Genomic DNA, 23,707 nt, shown 5'->3' with positions numbered 1-23,707 from the left:
CGAACAATCATGCTTAAGCTACATAATCTTTACTTCCTGGAATGGAGATAAGAAACGCCCTAACCTTTGGAATAGAGATTGATAGGATTGGAATCAACTGGTATAAATACAGTTGTAACAAGACAGCAAGACAGAGAGAGAGACAGAACCTAGGCACAGAATCTACACAGAACGTTCTCTAGAGACAGAAGAACTTCGCTGGAGAGAACATGGCAAAAGATCCTGGACAGAAACTGGCCTCAGAACCTAGAGGCAGAACCTAGCGAGAGAACATGGCAAAAGATCCTGGACTGAACCTGACTACAGAAATTGGCAAGAGAACCTGACTAGAACCTGGTGACTGAACCTGGCTGGAGAACCTGGACAGAACCTGGCTGAAGAACCTAGCGAGGGAACATGGCTACAGAACCTGGCTGGAGAATCTGGAGAACCTAGCAAGAGACCATGGACACAGAACCTGGCTGGAGATCCTAAGCAGAACCTCTCTGGAGATCGAGACCAGAACTTGGCTGGAGATCCTGGCTAGGCTGCTGATCAACTGAACGCTGTCTCCGTGTCATTCCTTCTTCGCCGACTCGGTCTACGCCTTTGGGAACCCCTGGACCTGCTGGGGCAGGACCCCGGCAGAGAACGTTCTGTGTAGGTTCTGTGCCAATTTCTGTCTCTCTCTGTCTTGTTACATCTGTATTTATACCACTTGATTCAATCCTATCAATCTCTATTACAAAGGTTAGGGCGTTTCTTATCTCCATTCCAGGAAGTAAAGATTATGTAGCTTAAGCATGATTGTTCGTAGTTAAAGTGATTAATTACCCGCCTGGAACTTAGTTAAGAGGTTTTATTCCCTCCCTAACTTCAGGGGAAAATCCCTACCTGGGGAAACAACCTTTCTCAGAGACCTTGGTTAAAACACATAGTGCCAAGAAGGTGAGCAAACATATTAAGAACAGTATGCCATATATGCCAGGTCCCTTGAAACAGCAAGGATGGACCGGCTCCCGGCAAATCCACATCTAATCAGAGATATGATGAAATCATAATGGATATATAGGAGAGGAAATTCCCCATTCCTAATGAGCTCATGTTTTTCTATTTTATTCAATGAGTTATAATCCACTACAGTTATTTATTTTGTTCCTACAATTCAACCAATGGAGCCCATTCAAGCTGGCTACTTTAGCCTCATGACGTGCCTCATCATTCTTTGAGTTCTGCCTTGTTTTCTGGCACAAGGTGTTCCAGGCTCACCTTGCACTTGCCCCACCCTGGCCCTGATATTAGTCATTTCCCAAAGGATCTCTGTTCCTTTTAGCGGCAAATATATTTAGAAACCAAAATCTGGGCTTTACTTATTGCTATTGGGGTGTTAATTTCCCAGGTCCTCTTAGGGGACAGAGTTAGGTAACACACACACACACACACACTAATAAAAGAGTAATATGCTAATTAGACCAGGAGACCTTCCGGAGACCTTCCAAATGTCCTTCCAGACAAAGCCAGGGGCTTGGCCAGCTTGCAAACTGCCCCCAAATGGCCCTCAGCCCCTCACCCAGGCTGACCATGCCCCCCAGCAGGGACCCTCACCCCGATGGGGGCATGACCAGTCTACAAACCACCCCAGCCCCTCGCCCAGGGTGGCACCCCCCCACAGTGGGGACCCCCACCTCAATGTGGGCGTGGCCAGCCTGCAAACTGCCCCAGGCCCCTCGCCCAGGCTGGTCCCGCCCCCTAAGGGGACCCCCACCCTGATCCAGGACCCCCTTCAGGGCAGACCAGCTGGTCCCCACCCATGCACTAGGCCTCTAACTATACTAATAAAGGGTAATATGCTAATTAGACTGGGAGACCTTCCGGACGTCCTTCTGGACAAAGCCATGGTGGCAGGGCCGAGGCAGAGGCAGTTAGGGGCGATCTGGCCAGTAGGGAAGGGCAGGTGGGGGTGATCAGGCCGGCAAGGAGTGGGTAGTTGGGGGCAAGCAGGCCAGCAGGGGGGGCAGTTGGGGGCGATCAGGCCAGCAAGGGGGGGCAGTTGGGGGTGAGAAGGCCAGTGAGGGAGCAGTTTGGGGTGAGCAGGCTGGCAGGCAGAATGGTTCAGGGCGATCAAGCAGGCAGGCAGGTGAGCGGTTAGGCGCCAGTGGTCCTGGATTGCGAGAGGGATGTCTGACTGCCAGTTTAGGCCCTGTGGCATTGGGCCTAAACCGGCAGTCAGAGATCCCCCAAGGGTCCCAGATTGGAGAGGGTGCAGGCCGGGCTGAGTGACACCCCCCACCCATGCATGAATTTTGTGCACTGTGCCACTAGTATGTGTATAGATATAGATATAGATATAGATATAGATATAGATACACACGCACGCATAAATACATATCCATGTCTATCTCTATCTCTATCTCTATCTCGATTATTTCCAATTCTAATCTAATATCATGAAGTTCACTCTAGTTTTCTCCCTTCTCATATTTATAAAAATTCCTCTTCAGCAGTGAGAAATCTGGCTCCCCTGAACCTTAATGTAATTGCTTATTTGATCAACCCATATCCACGGCCACCTCCTTCCCACTCAGACGTTCCTCACCCTGACTGAGACTTGATGCCTTAGGCCAATTTATCTCTCTGTGTCAACATCCCACTCGTTTCTTGCAACTCTGCACCTTCTGGCAGGCCATCCCCACACGTGGTCACCCTCCTTTCTCCTGTTGGGCTCTGACAACTCATGCCAAGCTACCCAAGACAGGAACACTTTCCTGCTGGATAGGAACACCTTCCTCACCCTGTTTGGGTTTTGACATCCCTGACTAGGCTGCGCCTCTGCAGGGATACCCTCTCGCCTTGCTCAGTTTCTGACTCCTTTTGCGCTAGGCTACTCCCTGTTCTTGGATTCCCTCCTCACCCTTCCTGGGCCCTGACACTGGGCTACTGCCCCCTTAATCCTGCTTGGTTCAAACATGAGTACTACCATTACCCTACTTGGGGGCTGGTACCCTACTCTGGGCCACTGCATACCCCCCTCTCCAGGGAAGGTACAGCTGTCTGTCTCAGTCTTCTCTATCTAATGACATTAAGACTGAGCTTCTCATGGAGTGAAAGGGGAAGGGCAAAGAGAATGACCAGCTGCTTCTATTTTTATTTTTATTTAAATTCTTTATTGTTGCCCTAACCGGCTTGGCTCAGTGGATAGAGAGTCGGCCAGCGGACTGAATGGTCCCAGGTTCGATTCTGGCCAAGGGCAGGTACCTTGGTTGTGGGCACATCCCCAGTAGGGGATGTGCAGGAGGCAGCTGCTCGATGTTTCTCTCTCATCAATGTTCCTAACTCTCTATCACTCTCCCTTCCACTCTGTAAAAAATCAATAAAATATATATATATAAAAAATAAATAAATTCTTTATTGTTTAAAATATTACAGAAGTCTCCTTTTTTCCCCATTGACCTCTCCCTGACTGCCCCCTCTCCTCCCCTCCCCCCCAGTCTGTTTCCATTGGTTATGCTTATATGCATGCATACAGGTCCTTTGGTTGATCTTTTACCCCCTCACCCCATGCCTTCCCTCATAGGTTGGACAGTCTGTTCAATGCTTCTATGACTCTGGTTCTATTTTGTTCATCAGTTTATGTTGTTTATTATATTCTACAAAATGAGTGAGATCATGTGATATTTATCTTTCTCTGACTGGCTTATTTCACTTAGCATATGTTCTCCAGTTCCACCCATGCTGTTGCACATGGTAAGAATTCATTCTTTTTTACAGCAGCATAGTGTTCCATTGTGTAGATGTACCAAAGTTTTTTAATCCACTCTTCTGCTGATGGGCACTTAGGCTGTTTCCAAATCTTAGCTATTGTAAATTGTGTGACTATGAACATAGGGGTGCATATATCCTTTCTGATTGGTGTTTCTGTTTTCTTGGGATATATTCCTAGAAGTGGGATAACTGGGTCTAATGGAAATTCCATTTTTAATTTTTTGAGGAAACACCATACTGTTTTCCACCAGTAGCTGCACCAGTCTGCATTCCCACCAGCAGTGCAAGAGGGTTCCTTATTCTCTGCATCCTCTCCAGCACTTGTCGTTTGTTGATTTGTTGATGATAGCCATTCTGACAGGTGTGAGATGGTACCTCACTGTTGTTTTGGTTTACATCTCTCAGATGATTAGTGACTTTGAGCATGTTTTCATATGTCTCTCGGCTTTCTGTATGTCCTCTTTCAAAAAGTGTCTGTTTAGGTCTCCTTTGCCCATTTTTTTTATTGGATTGTTTATCTTCCTTTTGATATGTTGTATGAGTTCCCTATAAATTTTGGAGATGAAACCCTTATCAGAGATCATTGGCAAATATGTTCTCACAAAGCCACTGTTGTCAAAACTGCCTGGTACTGGCACAAGAACAAACATAGACCAATGGAACAGAACAGAGAACCCAGACATCTACCCAAGCCATTATGCTCAATTAATAGTTGACAAAGGAGGCAAGAGCATACAATGGAGTTGAGACAGTCTCTTCAATAAATGGTGTTGGGAAAATTGGACAGATACAGGCAAAAAAATGAAAATAGACCACCAACTTACACAATACACAAAAATAACTCAAAATGGATAAAGGGTTTAAACACAAGACAGGAAACCATAAAAATCCTAGGGGAAGCCTTAGGCAGCAAAATAGCAGACATTTTTCGTAGCACTATCTTACCGATACAGCTCCTAGGGCAATGGAAACTAAGGAGAAAATAAACAAATGGGACTACATAAAGTAAAGAGCTTCTGCACAGTGAAAGAAACCATGAACAAAACAAGAAAGACCAGATGCCTCTTTTCTGAGCTCTTCTACTTACATATAGTTTAGACTGTTCTTCCAGAACTCTGACTGTTTTTAAAATTTCTTTTATATAATTTTGAATTTTAGTTTACAGCTTTTGATTGCTTTGGGGCTACATTTCTGGTTTGTTTTCATTAGCTGTTAGACATTCATTTCATTTCTTTCTCTTGCAATGTCTTTAAATAGGATTCCACCAAAAAATTATTTTCTCCGTATTTCATGAGATGTCGTGGACTATCCAGGAGAGGTTTCTGTGGGAGAGCAGACATGCACCTCAGCAGCTGTCCCCACTCCACAGCTCAAGGACTTTCTCCTTTGTTATTACTATGAGGTGTTAAGAAGTGTGGGTACTTCTCTGCTTAATTCAGAAAGGCTTCCTGTCATTAACCTCAGCATTCTCCGGAGTTCCAGGAACCTTGCCTTCCAAAGCAGTGCTCTCGCAAGTGAACACTGTATTTTGCTGTTATTACATTCAAGGTCCCCCCCCCTCTGGTCCTCTGCCTTCCCTGCCACTCCCGCCTCCTCATTATAGGAAACATTTCACTCCCTGAGAGCTCTGGCGTTTTCACCCTATTCAACTTGGATTCTGCTCCTGAAAGGTTTTCTTCAGTGTGAGTCTCTAGCCTACGAAAGGCATGGATTGGTTGGATATCTCTGAGATCTTCAATAGCTTATGCTTTCTGTTGTCCTTTTGCAGGATTTTTTTTTCAGGTTTTGCTGGTTGTTCTCAAGTATCCTGCTGAGTGCCAGGCCCTTTCCTTTTTGGAATCAATCTCATCGCAATTTCTGGGTCCTCTGGTTTGCAGGCTCCATAAAATTTTCTTTTCTTTTTACTATTGCAGCTCGCAACTGCGAGTCTAGTTCTGGGCCCAGCCATCATCACGTGATTTCACTATGCCCACCCATTGTCCAGGACCATAGGGATTCTTTGATCCCTGCCTTATGGAGGATAGACTTGCACTTGGCTTATGGGGTTGTGCTGTTGCTGTTTGCTACCATGTGCTGACATTTTATTCTTTTACATTCATATATATTGTTTTTATGAGGAGACAAGGGAAGATTAATTTCTTAAAATACTACATTATTGTCATATTCTGGCCATCTGAAATAGCAAGTGATCTTTTAAAAGTGTAAATCAGACCATGTAAATCTTACTCCTGCCTTTATCTCTGACCTCATCTTCATCCTTCCTATCCACCTGTGGTAGTTCATTTTATGTGTCAACTTCACTGGGCCATGGGGTGCCAAGATATTTGGTCAAACATTATTCTAGGTATTTCTATGAGGGTGTTTTTGGATGAGATTTAAGTGGGTAGACTGAGTAAATTCAGGTGACCTCCCTAATATGGGTGGGCCTCATCTAATCAGTTGAAGGCCTGAATACAACCAAAAGACTGGCCCCCACACTGAACAAGGGAGAAACTTTTACTGCCTGACACTCTTTGAAGTAGTACATCAACCGTTTTCCTGCCTGGACTCAACCGTAACATGGCTCTTCAGACTAGAACTGCATACACCATCAATTCTGGTTCTCAGGCCATTGGTTCCAGACTGCAACTACACTTCTCTCTCTCTCCCTTTCTCTGAAGACTGCTGGCTCATACACCACCCTCTCACCACTTTTTTGTGGCTATACTGGTCTTCAGAATAGCCTCAGAGGATTTCCATACCTTCTTTCCTGGGCTGGCAATAGCAATTCCTATCTCATTACTTGCTTTATTCTTTGTATAGAACCTACCATCATCAGAAATTAGATTCTTTTGATTTGCCTGCAATTGTTTCCTTCATTGGAATATCGTCACCCTGAGGGCAGGGCATTGCTCTGCCACTGCTGAAACGTTGACACACAGGACAGTGCCTGGTACACAGAAGGCATTTATGCATATTTGTAAAATGAACTTAGAATTTCTATAATATCAATATTAGCACTAGAATCCCTGAAAATGAAGACATTTTTATTTTCTAAAGAGGAAGGTATGGTCTATAATAGAAGAAGAAATAGCTTGTTTTCTATCATTTGTTTTTATCTTAACATGACATTTTTGGTTTTATTGTTATTCAGGTATTTGTATGGGTGATAAAGATCAGGGCAAAGATGGATAAAGGGAGACTGAACTGCTTACTACTGGGTACTTACTCTGACTTTTCTTTGAAATGCTAATGGTGCTTTGAATAACTATCAGATTGGAATTCACACATATTTAGTTCTGTACTTTGGCATGAAATAACCACTTATCAAAAGAGAAGTGTGAAATCAAATGAGACAAGTTATAAAAACAGTTTAATCTGTATACTTTTCCTCAGTTTCATCTAAAGAAATAGTAATAAAATGCAGATATTCTTTCCAAAATACAGTACACTTTTTAAAAATAGACAAGCAGAAACAAAGGAGTAAATCCCATGTTTACCATGTCAAAAATACCAATCTGTATTGAGTGCCTGATACAATTAATTACTACAGCATTTCTTTGTAAAAATGAAACCCTGTAGGTTAAAAAAATTATTATTATAATAACATGAACACATGCTTAATGTGTTCTGTGCCACAGGCTTACTTCTGTTCTTTCACTCAGTCTTCACAACACTGATAGATATTTGAAAAATGTATTAATTCTTCTTTAAAAGTTGGAATACAGGCAGAATCAGTTATGTACTGCTATATATCAAACTGCCCCAAAACTTAATGGCTTAAAATGATAGCCATTTGGTCAGCTCATGATTCTGGCAGGTGTTCTGGTTTGGGTCAGCTTCAACTGGTCTTGGCTGGGCTCATGCATGCATTTGTGGTTCATAGGCTGGCTGGCCTGGGGCTGGTCAGTTCTGGATGGCCTCACTCGCAAATTTAGAAGCATGTCCTGTAGTTTTGCAGTAAACATCTTTGCTGTAAGACAATTCGTGGTAAAAGATAAAAGAACAAAAAATGAAAGAGGAGCATTAAAGGACACAATGAAACATTTAAAAATTAATAACAAAATATAAAACTCTGCTGAGAAAAATGAAAATACATTGTCTTTGAAAGTTTTTGTTCATTATATTACACATTTTTCTTTCTTTTTCTTTTTGATTATGGATTTGTCTTCTCTTTTGGCTCTGCACTTTTTTTCTTTATTAAAAGATGTATCAGCCTTGGCCAGGTAGCTCAGTTGGTTAGAGAGTTGTCCCAATATGCCAAGGTTGCAGGTTTGATTCCTGGTCAGGGCACATACAAGAATCAACCCATGAATGCATAAATAAGTGGAACAAAATTGATGTTTCTCTCTCTCCTCCTCCCCTCCCTCTCTCTCAAAGTCAATAAATTAAAAAAAAATTTAAAAGTGGTATCAGTTTCCAATTAAAGAATTGGTAATTAATGCTCTGGAAGACTTGTGAATTAGCTGCCTGTTTTATATTTGCCATATGTAGCTTTTGACAAGTGTGAGGGATGACTGTGCTCACCAAAGGATTTACAAAAACTGATATATTATCATTTTCTACTATGGTATGTTATCTAACTTTACACATAGTTTTGCAATCTGGCTTTATACGTAGTTATTGTCATCCAGTATTTTAAGACTACCATGTCTACTCATCACAGTATAGACCATTATGAGGGCTAAAATTTATATAAGATACAAATGGAAGTACTGAGAGAACTTCATCAATGGAGAATGAAACCAAACTGACAAAAAACATGAAGTTTGCCAAATGTAAACCAAACTGTCAGCCAGTTATTTTAACTTTTATGGCAAAATGGCCTTATGGCCAATGTTTGCAACAAAAATGTTTGCAGCAAACATAGTTGTGGCAAAAATGTGTATGGCGAAACTACCTAGACCCAACTGGAATTTTGCTGACTATGGACCGAGATAAGGGTGGGTGGCTGGGATATTAATGTGCCTTTTTATTTGTTTTGTTTTGTTTGATGCTTTGACATCTTAAGACCTTGTTGACTCTGGAGGGGTGGCCCCTCCCAGGGCTAGCAAATTCTCAGGGATAGAAAACTCACCTCCACACATGCCTTTCATATGCAAACCAGGAAATCCAGAGCCATATCCCAACAGCACCCTTTCTCAGGTTCTCACAGGGAGCCACCATCCACCTGCCCTAATCACACCAACACCACACACCAGACCACTAGTGACAGTGCCTATGCCCTAGGGTCAAAATAGCCAACCCTAAAACTGCTTATGGTTTCCCAAAGGCACCGCAGTAAAGGCTCTTCCCACCTTTTCCTTCACCCATTCCACCTCCTGCCCAATCCTGGTGCCTCTCTGGTGGCATGGCATCTCCCTCCTCTTGGGATCTGAGTATAACAATCTGTCTTTTTCATGTGGCAACTCCTAGTCTGTAAGCCTCTTTATACTTGAAAAATAATAACACCTACAACTTCAAACAGCTGGGTCACGTATCATTTCCTCATCCAGCAGGCCAGCCTGGCCTTGCTCACACGCTGCAAGGTTCCAAGAGCAACAAGAGAACAAGGCCTACCATACAAGTGCTTTTCAGGGCTCTCTGGACGTTCCTATCACATTTGCTGTTGTCTCACTGACCAAAGCAAGGCGCCTGGCCACACCCAGAGCCATGTGGGAGGAATGGCTGCAGGGAGCCGGGGCAGAGCGGGGTCATAGCTGCAATCAGTCCACCAAACAGGTGTTTCAGGAGGTTTCAGATCAACTTCTCTTTGTCTTTGACAGTCATCCTTAGAGTTTGGCCACGGAAAGAAACAGATAATATTTGTAAAAATGATACCAACTGTCATGATGCTAAGAAGTGTGATTCAAAAGCCTAATCTTATAAGCTGACTAAATTCTCTTTTACTTGGGGAAGTGACTGCTGGTGACTCGAGGACTTGGACAATATACAGCATTTTGGGGTGGTGATTAGAGTCATTTTTGTCAAAACGCAGAGGGGATTGTTACCTAATAATAATGACCACAGAAAACTTGAGTATTGTGCCCCTAACACTCTCTTTGTCATGAACATGGTCACAGACCTTTTGACTGAGATTTACAGCATCTTTTTCTTGCAGCAGGCTGATTCTTTCCAGGTTTCCGTTCAAACGCAAGCTATTGGGCCTTCTTCAGCAACTTTCAAAGTAACATTCTGAACTTCCTTTTCAAATTCCTCCTCCCCTTTACAATTATTCACCCATTATTGTCATCCCACACCAACCTGCTTACGTTGTAAAGTGCTATGGGGAGCCAAGTAGCCAAGGAAGAAAGAGAGAAAACAAATAGATTTTTCTTTTATCTGAACAGTGAAATATGTTCCAGGACATTTTGGTGTGGGAATCCAATAGACCTTAGTTTGAATCTTAGCTTAACATACTGGCTGGGGAAACTGCTGCAATTTAAGTTGTTTAAATGTTCATTTTTGACTTCTGGAACATGTATAGAATAGGTCTTATATAAACACTACCCTTTTAGAGAGTTCAGAGCTGCCTTGCCTCACCTCCCCCACGCGCCCCAGCCCCCCCTTCCCCCCCCCCACTATTCTACTTTAAGAAGAGTCCTGAGGGGAGGACAAAATGGGTTTTTTGACGAGGACATAGTGTTGCTACACTCGATAGGGAGAGAGTTTTTGTGGGACGATGAAGTAATTATAATAGTACTGGATGGGTGCCAATTGTTTCTCTTTTAGATTGTGATCTCTTGGACCCCTCTTCCTGTCACTCTTCTTCTCTTCCATCTCAGGATACCGTTGTGATAGGTCTGGGAAAGGGACATCTTCTGTTTGGAGAAGTCAAATAGGAACAAGGGTGAGGTCAGGGGACATGCTTCTGTCAATTCCGAGGGAGAGAACAGTATAGGGACCTGGGACCAAAATTCAATGAAGAAAATCTATTTGTCTCTATGTAGCATCCTCTAGGTAAATGTCTATTGTGGTTGCTGATTTGTGTAAATATGTGAATTCAGTATTCTGGCCATATCTCTTTCTATCAGAAAGTCATGATGTTTAGTAATCATTTCACAGGATTAATTTGAGTTTAAATGAGATGATGTCAATATAATCCTTCATTAAGTACCTAGTAAATAGATATACCTACTCACAATGTTACTTGTTAATTTCTAAAAATGTAGGTGTTTGGGGTTTGTAATAATAACTAACTTCTTTAGAATGTGAGTCAGCATGTGAGCTTTGGATTTGTGGTTATTATCTACCACATTGGCTATACAGGGTTTTATTCACAAGACTGGGTTATGGGCTTATTGGGTAATTTTGTAGCAAATATTTAGCTAAATGAATTAAAATGAACTGTCAAAAAAGTAAACTGACTTTCTTTGTTAAATTATTTGGCCAAGATTTTGACACCATATCTTTAAAACACAAATTAGGTAATAAAAAAAGTGTGGTATATTTTAAATTTCATAGAACATTTATGATTTAATCTTAGAAAAAATATAAAGTGATCAAAATTAGCATTTTTCTTTGGTTTCTTGAATGCATTACATTTTTCAAAGACCTGAAGAAATTCAAAGGTAACTAATGTTATTTCAGAGAAGAAAGGAAAAGAGAGTTTTGTGTTAACAGCTCAATATCAGTTTCTTGTAAAAGAGTCTCTCCCTTTTTAGTGATAGAGATCACATTGTTGGCCTGTGTTAAGCTTGTACAAATCCTTTTTTTCTCAATTATATAGTTTGTATAGAATCTTTCTTAATTTTATTCTTAAAGTAACAATATTAGGATTATTTACTTTAAATTATGTTTAATAATACTTCTTTTCAAGTTTTGTTTCTGGATTTATTTGCTGGGAGAAGGGCAGAGGGATGTCATTGACCTTGATTTACATGCCTGATGTCCACCTGAACAGTGACTCATTTATTACTGGGTTAGGATGTGGGTGTCTCATATTAAGAAAACCCAATTTTGTTATTTAATATAAAACATACACCCTGGGGATAAGGGAGAGGGATATGCAATTACTCAGTTAATACCCAATTCGTACTTTTGAAATACTCCCTAAGGTATATCAGGAAGATTTGATACACAGAAACAAACACACACACACACACACACACACACACACACACACACAGGCGCACATTTATTTTATAGGCAGTACAATAGAGTCGTGGTGTTTCATAAAATGGGGATATCATTGTGTAGCAATAAATCAAATGCCTGGATATAGCACAAGTTCAAAAGGGCACTGCTGTTGTATCAGGGCTTTCAGGTTCTTTTATAAATATGCTAGTGGCCCGATGCGTGAAATTTGTGCAATAGTAGGCCTTCCTTTCCCCAGCTGCCGGCACCGGCTTCCCTCTGGCACCTGGGACCCGGTCTTCCCTCCAGCCGCAGGCAGGCACCTAGGACCCAGGCTTTCCTCGAAGCCCTGGCTTCGTCCAGAAGGTCGTCTGGTCTAATTAGCATATTACACTTCTATTATTATAGATATCCTGACCTCTTTATTTTCTTTTGCAGATGACCTCTCTCAACAGGAGGACAGTGATCCCCCAAAGGAATATGATCCTGGGCAATTTGCAGGCCTTCTCCATGGATCCTCTCCAGCCTGTGAGTCTCCTGAAAACCCATTTCATCTCTACAGGAAAAGAGATGAACGTGAAGAAGGACAAGATGAAATCATTTTGGCCAAGAATCCTCTGTCTTTCAAGCAGTCTCCCATAGAAAATAACTCAGAACCTTTGGTAAAGAAAATTAAACCCAAAGTGGTCAGTAGAACAATTTTTCACAAAAAACCCAATCAAGTCGAAAACCATACCATTGTTGGTACAAGAACAAGTAGGAGTGGATCCCGGAATGGGGACCAATGGATTGTGAACACGGGGGGATTTGTGGAGAGAGCCTGCACCCTGGGGAGAATCAGGTCATTGCCAAAAGCCCTGATTGACATGCATTTATCAAAAAATGTGTCTAAGTCAGATTCTGATCTCATTGCCTACCCTTCAACTGAGAAACCATCGAGAGTTAACTGGAGTGAATCTTCCACTACTGAACACAGCTCGAAAGGGAATTCTGAAAGAACGCCATCCTTCACCTCAGAATGGGAAGAAGTAAGCCTTATTCTTCTTTATATGAAGCTTTGGAATCGAGGAAGGTTTTCGGGGGAGGATTTTCAGCTTAAAGTCTTTCAGAGGCAAATAGGAAAAAAAATTAACAATGCATACAGCTCTTAGTAGAAGGGAAAATTCTAGGGGCAGCACATGATAATTTAAAAACAAATAGAGTTTCACACATGTGGGGAAATCTATTGTTTCCATAGAAATTGATATCAAGCAGAAGTAATAACTAGCTATGAGGTGCAAGAGAATGTTCACATTATGTCTTCCCAAGCACTGCAGCTGACAAATCGAGAAAAATCTCCTTGTTTTTGCTGCCCTATATCATTTTGCTTACTTACTAAACTCTTTGTTAGCTTCTTTGTCTCCCTTCTTTAAAGAATCTTAGATATTCAGAGGATCTCCACATAATCTTACAAATTACTTAATATTTCCTTTTTATAACTATCAGAGTGACTTTAAAGAAAAAATGTGTTGAGGTCACGTATCAGCAATTTAAGCTCTACCTAAAGACAGAGTATTTAATTTCATAGAATTACTCAGAATGCAAGGGCCCTTGTAGGATTATGAAATATCATCCTTTGTCCCTAAAGAGGACTGCATCATGAAATAAAAACATTTCTTGCTTTTTTTCTTGAAATTCTTCAAAGATTGGACCACAGTCTCCTTTGACATTTTATTCAAACATGTCACATTTTGTCTCTCAAAAGACTGTGCCAGTTGGATTGGGCTTTGAAACACCGTAGGTCACTATAATATTCTGAGAACTAGAAATTGGAATGGTTCTGATATTGACATTCTGAATTGAGCTGTTTAGGAAAAATCACTCAATCTCCCTGCATCTGTTTCAGGGTGAACAAAATGAGACATTGAAGTAATGCTTCTTGTCCCTTCTGAAACCTGCTGTCTGACCGGGGATGCTAAGATGACAAGGAGGGGGATTCAGCCATAGAGGGCTAAAGCTTTTTACAAAGTCATTTCTTCCTATATATTTCATACTACTAGATAGATAGTTTCTTCGAGTCTACCCTTTACTTATATTTATTAACGCCTTGAGTAATATCTGAAATTCTTTTTGGAACGAGGCAGGATTAATTAACATTTAACTTACCTCTTAGAATGAAGTTGTTTCCGTGCCTCAATTCTTGTGATTACATGCCACAAGTCAGCTTGTGGCTGGTCAGACCATTTAGTGAGAACCTGGTTCACTACGGCCATACCACCCTGAACGCGCCCGATCTCGTCTGATCTCGGAAGCTAAGCAGGGTTGGGCCTGGTTAGTACTTGGATGGGAGAACCTGGTTCCAATGGCTGTGCCTACGAACTGAAACCCACCCGTCAGCAGTCAGAGGAGACACGTGCCCCGCCCTTCTGATTCTAAAGAATGCACAATTCCTAATGTCCTGACCCAGGTAGTTCCAAACAAAGTTCATTTTAGGAAATACAAAGAAAAGTTGATTTTCAAAGCTTAAGAAAGGGAAACATAATTTATGTTTTTAAAAGCAATTCACGAGATGTCTGTTTCCCTTTAAACCTTTGTCTGTCAGTCTCTTAATTGTGGTATTGCAATAGTAATAACATCAAGAATACACGGTGGAACAAAAGTGGGATTATAGTTGTGCGAATGGAAAGTAATACCATAAGTAATAATACAAGAATAAACTCTGTACTCACCACTGTACACCTACTTTTGCCCCACCCTGTATATGCTTGTAGCATTTGAAAGTTATTTTAAAATGCAATGCTAAAAGTGAATGTAATCATTCACTTATATGCTTTTTGTTTCTTGCAGATTGACAAAATAATGAGTTCCATAGATGTTGGAATTAACAGTGAACTTGAAGAAATGAATGGTGAGGCCACAAGTAAGGAAATCTCTCCTGTATGTTATAAATGAATAAATGTGCACAGGACTTAGCTAGAAAATGATAGGAGTCTTTAGATAATTTTGGTTTATCATAACAACAGCAGCTATAAGTTATTTCCTTTCATTCATTTCAAACAACCACAACCTCTAAACAATATCAATTATAAGTATATTGAATTTAGCACACTGAGATATTTTTTCCCATGTGCTGTTTTACTATGCCAGTTAATAGTAATGGAGTTTCAATTTTAGGTAGAGCTAATTATGAAGCAATTCAAGGTGTTGTAGAATCTGATGACTTACTATACTACTGTTGCTCATTCAGTGAAATGTCCCATTTTTCCTGGCCAAAATGATTAGCAACATGTAAGTTGTCAACTCCAGTATGGCAAGAACTGTGTGTTACTCATCTTCATGTATTCCAGAATATCTACCAGGGTGTCTCACTAATAGTCAGTTTTTCAATCTCTATTTAATCTATTACCCGTATGAAATACTGTTCCCTTCCCTACAATTAAGGCTCAGAGTAAAGGCCATTTGAAACTTTCTTTGAAGATTTTTTGCTTAATACTGATGGATGGTGTCACTTACCGGATAGCTACACCTAAAAATGGCTGTAATAGGCCTACTAAAGAAACTACTATTCTGGAAAAAGTCAAAGGATCTGGCTCCAGCTCTACCCTGCCACTAAGTAGAGGTGTAACTGTAGATTAAATAGATCTATAGAATTTGGAGTTAAAGATAGGTGATTTCTAAGCTCCCAGAACAACTCGTGTTAAGTTAGTGGTAATAGTTGATGTTTCTACAGAGATAATGCAATTAAGATTTGTGTAAGAGAAGTCTGAATATATATCATTGGGTAAATACTGTAATTATGGGATTTTGTGGCCCTTTAACTAGTTACGAGGGCCCTTTAAACAGCATTCCAAGTGACTCTTAAGCACAGGTAAGTTGGAGAATGGTTCTCTTGTGAGGCACTGGGCCTGGGGGAATACGCAGTGACATTGAAATCGGGTTACCCTCACTGGAGACCCCTGTAGGAGTATCTCACTCATGTCTCAGGTGTGGGATAAGTAAGAACTTAAATTATTCTAACATAATTGGTCTCCATGTTAATTAAGTGGTAATTTTTAAAAAGCTTAAATAATTTTTTATGAAATGCTTATTCGTTTTAGATTTTGAAAACTGAAACATTATGGAAAAGCACCAAAATTGTGTGTATATGTTTAGTGACCCAAGTGCATCAGCTCTGTGACAGCATGTGTGGCCAGGTCTCTCACACAGAAATGCTGACAGAACTTAAAGACTTTTCTAAGTGTCCGTAGAACTGGTCTAGGAATGTATGTTGCCACACAGTTTTTTCGGACGTGCTTATAGAATCATTTTAAGTTAGCTGTAGGAGTAAAGTGTCTTGGTCGATATAAAGGTAAGACTTTATTTTCTTATACATAGTGAATTCTCTGACACTGAGACTGTCCAAGCAGAGCCCTGGTACTTTTCTGGTGGGAGACTTAAGTGCCATTGAACATTAATGTTCTAAAATTCTTCAAACACATAGTACCATAATATTGTAAAAGAATGTTACAAACATGATTATAATGAAAATAAGGGTAAATGTTAAAAATGCCACTCAGGTAAAACTACCTCTGCAGGGTATTTTAGCCATAAACAAATCCATTTTCCCTTAGTTCTCCTCCTTCCACCTCTCACACTCCATCCTACCTGCTGCCTTTTTTTTTTTTTTACTATTTACTACAGTGGTAACGAAAATAGACACTCAGTCCCCAAGACCGAGTACTGTATGCACCTTAATTGTCACTTCTTAATTACACACTAATTATGCGACTGACCATAACAATTGGCATTCCAACTGGCCATGAGGCCATTTGTGGGTTACAACCTTACTGGGCTGCAGGCTTTTGCCTCTGGAGGCTGGATAGCACTAGGGAAGTGATAGCCCCATGAAGGTGACCTTCCACAAGTATTGTATCAGGCATGAGTATGGTGGGAGAATCACATGGTGAAATTAAAAAGTCAGACTGTCATGAATTCAAATCTCAGCCCTGCTGTTTACTAGCTCATGATTATAGGCAACTCACTCAGTTTCCCCAAAGACAGAAATAGGGATATTGATATCGAGTAATGCTGGAGAGGTGCAATGGAATATTTGTAGAGTCTGACACCTGTAGATATGTATTCTATTTCATCTCCCCCCTTACCCTACCAGGAGGGAGACATTGAATTTGATACTGTAGACACATCAAGATAAACACATATCAGTGTTTATCTTTCTTGAAGAGCTAACGATGGTAGCTAGTCTCATGGTCTTCACATTAAATTTGCTGTATTTCCTGAAATTGTAGTGTGTCGATTGTAATACAGCTGGTAGTAAGCCCATAGTCAATTGGTACCAAAGAAGAGTACTTACAAAAAGAGAGTTTAAAATTTCAGGGGACCCTCAAAAAGAAAAGAGAAAAATTTAGGATGTAGTGATTTAAATGGTCTAAAGTATTTTTCTGAGGTCTGAGTATCCTCTTTTTGCCTGACAATGGGGAGGAGAGGCACAATGAAATTAACAATAGGTAAATTTGGAATGAGCAAGAGGAAATAACACTCTTGTCAGTGTCTAGAATTTTGCGTTGGAAGGCCACTGAGCCAATCACTGTGCCTGGCTTTAACAGAGCTACATAGTTTTATGAGCATGGATGGTATTTGTAAATAGAAGATGATGAATAAAATCATAAGCAATGGAAACACATGAAGAATCAAGGATCACTGTTGAATTGTCCATGCCCTTACCCATTTTGTTTCAGTGTTTTTGTTTGCCTGTCCCTCAACCTGCACATCTGCAATTTCAGGTATTTTATAAACACAATACTCATTGGACCAGGAAGGGATTTGAAACACTCTCATCTTCACTCCTGTTGACCAGTCTCTATGAATCATATAACTAATTCCATTCATAGAAACCACTTTCTTCTTTTTAAAAAATATTCCTCAGCAATTAATAGTTTGAAACTTATCCAACAATCTCAACTGTCCAGTGCTAAGATAGAAATAAAAGTAAATACAATTTACTCTATTTACTTTCAGTCAGTCCCTTAGGGTTCTCACTCAGAGTAATACTAACTCAAGATTTCCACCAATATAATTTCTAGTTTCCCACTTGAAATCAGATTTACGTGCCCAACCAACCAGCATTGGCAGCAGGATTCAATTATATTGAACTAGTAGCCCGGTGCACAAAATTTGTGCACTCGAGGGGGGGGGGTGTCCCTCAGTTATTAAACATTTTACGGCAAAACACTGACCACATTGGTGGTGGTGGTGGTCTTGTCAGAATGTGTTATGCAGATGAAAATCTATTTAAACAGATTTGATGTAGATATTTTCAAAGATGGAAGAATTGTCCCTGTCAACTATTTTAGTTGATTCATATCTTCACTAATTGTCATCATTGCAAAGTTTTCAGTCCCCATATGGATTGCTGGATATAATAGGTCATGCGCTGTCCCTGTCCTTTGTAGCCTTTGTGACCTTAAGGACCTTAAGGACCTTAAGGCTACAAAGGACAGGGACAGTGCATGACCCTTTGTGACTTTGTGACTTAAGCCGTGGTCACTGATCGAAGAAGCCAGGTTCGGGGCAGGGAAGCCGTGGGCAGGGCATTGGCGGAGGCTGCTTCCCTGCCCCGCATCCAGCTTCTGCTGTCATAGAACGCAGAAGCCGGGTGGGGGGGCAGGGAAGCTGCAGCCGCATACGCTGGGGGCAGCTGCTTCCCTGCCCTTGCACCCGGCTTCTGTGATCGCCCCTGCACTGGGCTTCTGCGGTCACCAATCGCAGAAGCCAGGTGCGGGGCAGGGAAGCTGGGATGCTGGTGGCAGCTGCTTCCCTGCCCCTGCATCCGGCTTCTGCATCGCTGTCTGTGTCTGCCCCACCCCCCAGGCTTCTCTGATCACCCACTGGTGGCAGGGCAAAGGTGGCCTCCAGGACCGACCTTTGCCCTGCTCCCTGGCTCTTGCCTGCGCCTGGGTTTCTGATCACTGTCTTCCATCCTTCCCTTTCGCCTTCCATCATTGTGAGTATGCAAATTAGCCACCATCTTGGCTGGCAGTTAATTTGCATATCGCCCTGATTAGCCAATGGGAAGGGTAGCGGTCGTACGCCAATTACCATGTTTCTCTTTTATTAGATAGGATACCTCATATGATGTAGCACATCCTATTTTGAGGTGATGCTGTGATGAGTTAGTACATTCTACAGAATCATGAAATCTCATGTATAGGATTTTTTTCAGAGAACAAGTCTTTAAGTTATGTGGACTTGGATTGAGACCCCAGCTTTGCTTTGTGATCTCTTTGATGTCAACTTCCTCACCAATAAATTCAGATTTTTTTTATAATCATCATCAGAATGCTGCAAGATTAAATCACACAGTTGTACTACTGTAGCCTAAAATGTACCAAGTGATCAATAAATAGAAATTCTCTTGCTTCTGATCCCAATATGCTTGGCTATCTTTCCAATTAGAGTGTACACCACAAAGGAAGATACTTGGGAAATCTTGCTTATCTTTTTGGTCAGTGAGGACTGTAGTTAAGAGAGAACTGCTTATATTCTAAGTTGCTTTCGTGTGGAGTCTTTTCTGAAGTTTTACTTCTTTTTTAAAAATATATTTTTATTGATTTCAGAAAGGATAGGAGAAGGAGAGATAGAAACATCAATGATGAGATAGAATCATTGATTGGCTGCCTCCTGCATGCGCTCCACTGGGGATCAAGCCCAAAACCCAGGCATGTGCCCTGACCAGGAATGGAACTGTGACTTCCTGGTTCATAGGTCGACACTCAACCACTGAGCAACACTAGCCTGGAAGCACTTTCAAGGTAGAAAATCTATTGAAAGTACTACTTCAGATTGTCACACATTCTAAGAGTCAGTTTGATGATCTTCTTGATGAGACTGAAGATCACTTAAGTAAAGAGGAGGCTATAATTGGCTCCAGAGCAATCAAATGCCCAGACTTTCCAATACAGGGGTGGCAGGTCATCTTAGAAACACTGTCCTTGAATAATGGGCTTGAATAATCTCTTGTTACACTAAACAAACTTCAGGTATATGGACTGTATTAGAATGAGCTCAAGTACATGAATGTGAAAAATAGTATTTAGTTCACAAGTTTTTTTTTTAAGACTGGGATTTTTTTTTTCTTATACTTAAGGTTAAATTGTATTCAAAGAGAAATATTCCCCAGTCTTATCTTTTAAAACCTACTTTTGCCAATACATGAATTCCATCTAACTTTTAATTATCAATGAAAGCAATTAAAATGAATTTATAAGGGATTTTACCATAGGCTACACTGTCTATATTGGGTAAAACATAATTCTTAAGCTGGAAAACACATAGCTCTAAAAACAGCAGCTAACATTAATCCCACAACCCGACTTTCTAAGCTTTTGCTCCTCTTCCTCCAAGAATCTGAGGGCCAGGTTAGAGTCCCTCATCCTCCATGAAGAGTTTCTAGGAACTGAGGAACTCTCTAAAGCAGTGGTTGGCAAACTCGTTAGTCAACAGAGCCAAATATCAACAGTACAACGATTGAAATTTCTTTTGAGAGTCAAATTTTTTAAACTCAAACTATATAGGTAGGTACATTGTTATTAACTTAATTAGGGTACGCCTAAGGCTTAGGAAGAGCCACACTCAAGGGGCCAAAGAGCCGCATGTGGCTCGCGAGCCACAGTTTGCCGACCACGGCTCTAAAGCATAGGCCATGTTCTGTCTTCTCATGGTCCAAGTCTCACCTTCTCCTTGGTCTGCAGGAATAGAGGGAGTTTACATGGGCTTTTCCCAAAGAAGGGCTGGTAAGGGGAGACCTCTCTCTCCAAGCTCTGGAAGCTGCTCCTCCCTCACGTCTTGGCTGCCTCCAGGCCTCTGAGTTTTGCCCATGGAGCTCTAGATCTGCCTCAGGTGGTACCTTGCCACCAGGGCAGCTGATAGCTGTCCTCCAGCTGGGACTGCTGATGGGACTGTCATTTCTCAAGCTTTAGGAGAATGCTTTTAAAGATGCATTTACAGTTTTCCAGAGTTGCTCTATTAGAGAAATGACAGAAGAAAGAAGCTAAAATGTATTGTATTCTTACTGTGTGTCAGATGCTGTGCAGTTTACTCCTGTGAACATTTTTGCATTCACTTCTCAAAATAACTCAGTGGGGTGTTATTATACCCACTTTATAGATGAAGAAAGGCTCACAAATTTAAGTTACTTGTCGAGTCAGCTGCTTCAAATGTAGTTTTTCTTCTTCCTGAAGTCCATACACCTTTTGATAAAATGTGCTGCCTACTCAGGATAATAGAAGACAGCTCTTTGCCTCTTTCTCTTTAGTTCAAATCATAGGAACTAAGGGCAGACATCTGAGGGTGTTTAGATGTAGAACTAATAACTTTCTTTTAGCAAAGCTCAACTACTGGTGTGGAAGGCTTTCACTCAGATCCCAAAGCACAGGCCACTTGGTCATATATTTAAATGAATCACAGCCCTGAATATCTTCTACCTCCCAAAGTGAATGCATAAATCCTAAGAAAGACCCAAGTTTCACTTATTTTTCAGAGGAAGAATGTTCCTTGCCTTCAGTAATATTCTTTTTTTCATGAACTGTTAAATTGCACATAAAAGCCTTTCTGTGAAATGCTTTGCAGCGGGCATAATTTATTTTGATCTTTACTTCTTTTTACAGCACTATTTTTAATAGAACCAACTGGGGGCGGTGGATAGTAGAATATGTTTGCACGCAAGCACACTATTTTGTCTAAATCACACTATTTTCTAGTGACTTAGTTATATTTTAGATAGATTAAATCTAAGAAATCCCTTAATAATAGAATAGCGATATGGAAATGTGAACTATAGTAATTATCAGGCTGGCATGAGTTAACTAATCTTCATTAAGAGATAATATTGAAGCAACCAAACAATTGTGTAACCGGGAATGGTCTGTGAAAAAGTAGATAAAGTAAATTATAATCCCATTTTTGAGTACACATGCATAAAAAGATCTGGAAAGACAGATGCAAAAAGATTAACTGTGGATATCTCTAGATAAGATTATCATTGATTTTTACTTTATGCTCTCCTACATTTTCTGTAATTTTTATAGTGAGTATGTGCATTACTTTTATTTTCATTGTCCACAGCATTCAATAAAAAATATATGCCCATTTAATAAACAAATATATATTTATATAGAGACCTCTATACAAACACATATATGTAAACATTTGCATGTGAAACATAAAATGTTATAGCTATCAGTGCTGATAAAGAAAGGTTTTCCCAGTGAATACTGTGAATGAATACATGAGTAAGTCTTTTTTATTAGATTTGAGTTAAAATAAGTGTGTTTCAGTGATTTTAGAAAAGAGATTCATTTGACTTGAATTACTTTTATAACTCTGCAAACACTATTTAAAAATAACTACACAATTTTAAAAATATCCATAGCCCAATTCCTGATCAAAATGACACTTTCCTTTGTCCATGTTCTGGTCTGCATGTGTAATCGAGTGACTTTATAGTCATTGTCTATGTGAACATTTAATTTCTATGCATTAATAATAATCTTATAGATAGAATTTCACAATCTTTATTTTGTGAAGATGTACAACTTCAAAAACTGCTATTTTATTACATTTTTTTTCTTACCCTATTGCTTTATTCCTCCTGTGAATAGCCATTGTTAGCCTGGTATAGATACTTCCACTCTTTTCTCCAATTTCATGTGAGCACTGTTAGGAGGTAGATTATAGATGGATAGATAGATAGATGTTATGTTTTAAAAGCATGAAATCACACTGTCTACATTTCTCTCCAATTTGTTCTTCCCATTTAACAATGTGTCAAAGCTTCACCTGTTTTTATAATCAGTAAAGTAAATAACCTATGAAACGAACTTGCACTGGTGAAGTTCACCCTCCGAGAAGAAAAGAACACTGACCTGGTTGCTCCTCTGACCTCTGTACTAACTTGCTGTGTGATGTGGGAAATATAGCTCACAATGAGCCTCAGTTTCTTTATTTGAAGATGAAATGGTGATGCTAGATCCTCCCCAACTCCATAATTCGATGACTCATACTTTTATCTTTCATTTAATGGGTTACACTTTGGCAAGAGGTCCTTCTTTAAAGCTTTCCACTTCTTAATTTCTTAAGGACAAGTGACCAATAAATCTCAGGGATGCGTAATTCAACCAGGTTCTTCTAGGAATGTTGCCAGATTCTCATTTTACAATGCTCTTTAGATATATTAATACAATAAGTGCATAATTTAATGGATATATGAATGTAAGATAAGTTCTTTGTTTTTATATGCAAACTTTCTCCTAAGCTGTCTTAATAAATCTTATCTTATGTTGATTTGTCAGAGACTTAAATGACTAACTGAAATCATGTGCACTTTAGTAATGTGAATGGAAATCAATGCAGAATTTCTGAAGCAGTAGTCCCTCCCTTATCCATAGGAGAAACCTTTCAAGACCCCCAGTGGATGCCTAAAACCATGGATAGTACAGTATATAAATATACTGTTATTTTCTATACAAACCTATGATAAATAATTATAGTACTATACTAAGAAAGTCATGAGAAGGTGGTCACTCGTTTCAGAGGATCCCTTGCTGAAGTATCCATAGGAGAAACCTTTCAAGACCCCCAGTGGATGCCTAAAACCATGGATAGTACAGTATATAAATATACTGTTATTTTCTATACAAACCTATGATAAATAATTATAGTACTATACTAAGAAAGTCATGAGAAGGTAGTCACTCGTTTCAGAGGATCCCTTGCTGAAGTCTTTGTATAGGTTGAGTGCTTTCTGGTGCAGCACGTTTGATCAATTGGAACACATTTTCTGTTCATGTCTTCCACCCACAAACTTAATGTCTTTTCTATGTTAACTAAGCACTTACCACACACTGTGACCATAACTTTTGCAGCTTGAGGGATAGTAGCAAAATGAGCAAGAATTTCT

General features: G+C 40.3%; 1 protein-coding gene across 8 annotated transcripts in view; it reads left to right on the top strand.

Moving 5' to 3' along the window:
* ANKS1B (ankyrin repeat and sterile alpha motif domain containing 1B) overlaps nt 1-23,707 on the top strand; it is an 812,878-nt gene that overhangs the window by 371,309 nt on the left and 417,862 nt on the right. For 5 of the 8 annotated variants that reach the window (XM_081080964.1, XM_081080963.1, XM_081080960.1 and 2 more), the window contains exons 13-14: nt 12,214-12,803; nt 14,602-14,674. In XM_081080964.1, coding sequence (XP_080937090.1) covers nt 12,214-12,803; nt 14,602-14,674 — 663 coding nt within the window. The remainder of the gene's footprint in view (nt 1-12,213; nt 12,804-14,601; nt 14,675-23,707) is intronic. The other 3 variants (XM_081080965.1, XM_081080961.1, XM_081080962.1) reach the window with 1 other exon arrangement.

The sequence above is a fragment of the Myotis nattereri genome (genome assembly GCF_964212035.1).
Source record: "Myotis nattereri genome assembly, chromosome: 2".
Taxonomy (NCBI): Eukaryota; Metazoa; Chordata; class Mammalia; order Chiroptera; family Vespertilionidae; genus Myotis; species Myotis nattereri.
Note: the sequence above shows the minus strand (reverse complement) of the source record. Positions and strands in the feature narration are given on the sequence as shown.